This window comes from Verticillium alfalfae, genomic scaffold, assembly GCF_000150825.1.
Source record: "Verticillium alfalfae VaMs.102 supercont1.15 genomic scaffold, whole genome shotgun sequence".
NCBI lineage: Eukaryota > Fungi > Ascomycota > Sordariomycetes > Glomerellales > Plectosphaerellaceae > Verticillium > Verticillium alfalfae.
Genome location: NW_003315024.1, coordinates 279,751 through 282,042, shown reverse-complemented (window position 1 = coordinate 282,042; position 2,292 = coordinate 279,751). Strand labels below are relative to the sequence as shown.

At 51.6% G+C, this 2,292-nt stretch overlaps 1 protein-coding gene across 1 annotated transcript; it reads right to left on the bottom strand.

Annotated features, from left to right (window-relative positions):
- Positions 1 to 1,163: 1,163 nt before the first annotated feature.
- On the bottom strand, positions 1,164 to 1,861 carry VDBG_09406 (predicted protein; the record flags this gene model as incomplete). The annotated part of the gene is made up of 2 exons (XM_003000165.1): positions 1,164 to 1,209; positions 1,311 to 1,861. The coding sequence occupies 2 exons, from the start codon at positions 1,859 to 1,861 to the stop codon at positions 1,164 to 1,166; spliced, it is 597 nt and encodes a 198-aa protein (XP_003000211.1).
- Between the last annotated feature and the right edge of the window lie 431 nt (positions 1,862 to 2,292).

Here is a 2,292-nt window from a genome sequence, read left to right as displayed (position 1 = left end):
GAGGTATTACGCGAGAGTTGGCCGCGGACCAAGAATTCTTGCCATGTATTGAAAGTATGCTTCGGGGCAAACCGAAAACGCCTGACGAGACCGCCGAAATTGGGTAGTGGTGTGGTCGTTGGTCATGTTGTGGTGGCTGTGTCGCGAATGATGAACGGACCTGATGTGCAAAACATGATCGCCCGGGCTAATTGAACAGTCGTCAGGCTGAGTTGAGCCTGGCCTAATTCATCATCGTAGAGCCTATGATTGAATATGTTTCCTGCCCGAGTTGTTTTGACATTCCCTATTAATGCCACAGACGCTCCGCCAAATCACGACGTGATGATCGGGTCAGGTCAGGGCTGTTGGTGGCGCGTTCTCCTGTCATTGCATTTATTGGCTCGTCACATCTCCCTCACTTGGGCTTAGTTTCGTGAAGCTGCAGGCAGTGACATTGTCTGGAAATCTCGCAGAACCTCTAGGATGGAGTCATACAAGCCTGCGGAAGTCCTACACCCTCATATCACCTCTAAACTCTCATGTGGCGCAATCTTCCCACCTTGAAGTCATGTTCATCAAGCCTTCTACTGTACCATGGAAAGAACGCAAGATTTTGCCTTGTTCATGCTGACCACTGGCGCTTGGTCGTTTATGAACATCTTTGATGCACTTGTTGTGCGAATTTCAAGAAGCATTTGCGCAGCCAAGCAACAAGTGACTGAGGGGATAGGTCAGGGGCTTGAGACCACAGCAGCGTGTCTATGAGGGCTGCGAAAATTTCCTAGCTGCGGAGAGTTGGACTTTGAGCTGTAAGTCGCCCGTTTTATATTCATACTACCTTATGTCTCACATCTGTGAATGTTTTGGGGTCTTGTCTCTCAGGAAGCTGTCTACACTACCTAGGCGTTACCTTTTTTTTTGGAGTGGACAAATGGATTCATGATCTGTGGGTGAGTTCTACCTGAAGTAAGGCTCGAGTTTATGCATTTATGTTATTACTTCTCGCTGAACGGAGGTGTTGGAGCTCTGCTTGACGTACCTCGCTACCTGGTAAGGAACCATTTGCTCCAGTCCTTGTCGAGACAAGGCACCTTCAGATAGATTTGGTGGTGTCAACCGGCCCCTTGCTCTTATCTTCGGCGGATTTGGGCTCTATCGATCAATCCTCCATCACTCGACGACTAAACAACAAGACCATTGGCTTCGCCAGACTCGATCCTCTCGGGCCTGTTTGCCATTCGTCAGCTGCTTAAGATTCACGTTTCGTAGTGTTCAGATGTCGGCTATACAGAAGATACCTCCGGTCAAGGTAGTGAAGCACCACGCACAGTGCGGCCGTGATGGTCCATGTGACAATGGTTGTTGGCCAACCATGATTGACTAAAGATATGCAATTCAGCTTCATATGCCCTCCAGATCTCTCTTTGAGAGGTCTCGTTTGGCTCTCAAAATATAGTGCCTTGGACGCAGGCCACATAAGAATCATGACGCCCGCGGCTACGGCGTAGGCAGCAGTCACGGACGCTCCGATGATCAAAGATCTTGCCTCTGGCTCATGAGGTAGGCTATCTTTGTTCGGGTCAGGTTCTGCGCTTCCCATCTCAGATGGTGAATGTACAGGACTTACAGTCCCGCTACCCAGGCCATGAAGATGTTGCCTCCAGCTAGACAGGTGTTCGCAGTAAGGAAACTTATGTATGTAGCGTTCAGGGGAGACATTTTCTGAGTTCCATGTCCAGGTAGTCATGGTCACGGCTGGAATGAGGGCGATTACATCTTCAAGTCTGATAGCAACGAGCGGCCCGGCGACGGGCCCCATGGCGACATGGACACCCTCGGCGCAGTTCTCTTCGCCGTGCGCACCACCGTACTCGTACATCAGCGACCGGTCAAACGTCGCAGTGACACGGATGCCCGCTGGGAAGACTGAGACAAACTTTTCCCCATGGAAGCCGTCCGGGCCGTCAGAGAAGCAGAGGGATGTGACACCGAGGCATGAGATGCTACCCAAGTAACCGACGCAAGGTCCCCCGAGGCGGCCGTTGGTGGTGTTCACCTTCTCCTCTATAGTCAGCTGTCCAACAACAGCCCCCGCATGCTGGTAGGCAGCAGGCCAGCGGGGGCTTGATGAGCCATTGGTAACGGCTAGGTATCAAGTGTCACTTTGAGATGTTCTTGAGATTAGACGGGGAGATTCTGGTCTTCGGGACGAGACACGTAACCCGGTGAGGTGAAATCGGAGGCATATATGATGGGTAAACAGGAGGCTGGGGCCGTAGAGTGGACGCTTTAGATGGCCCGTTTGGGCTG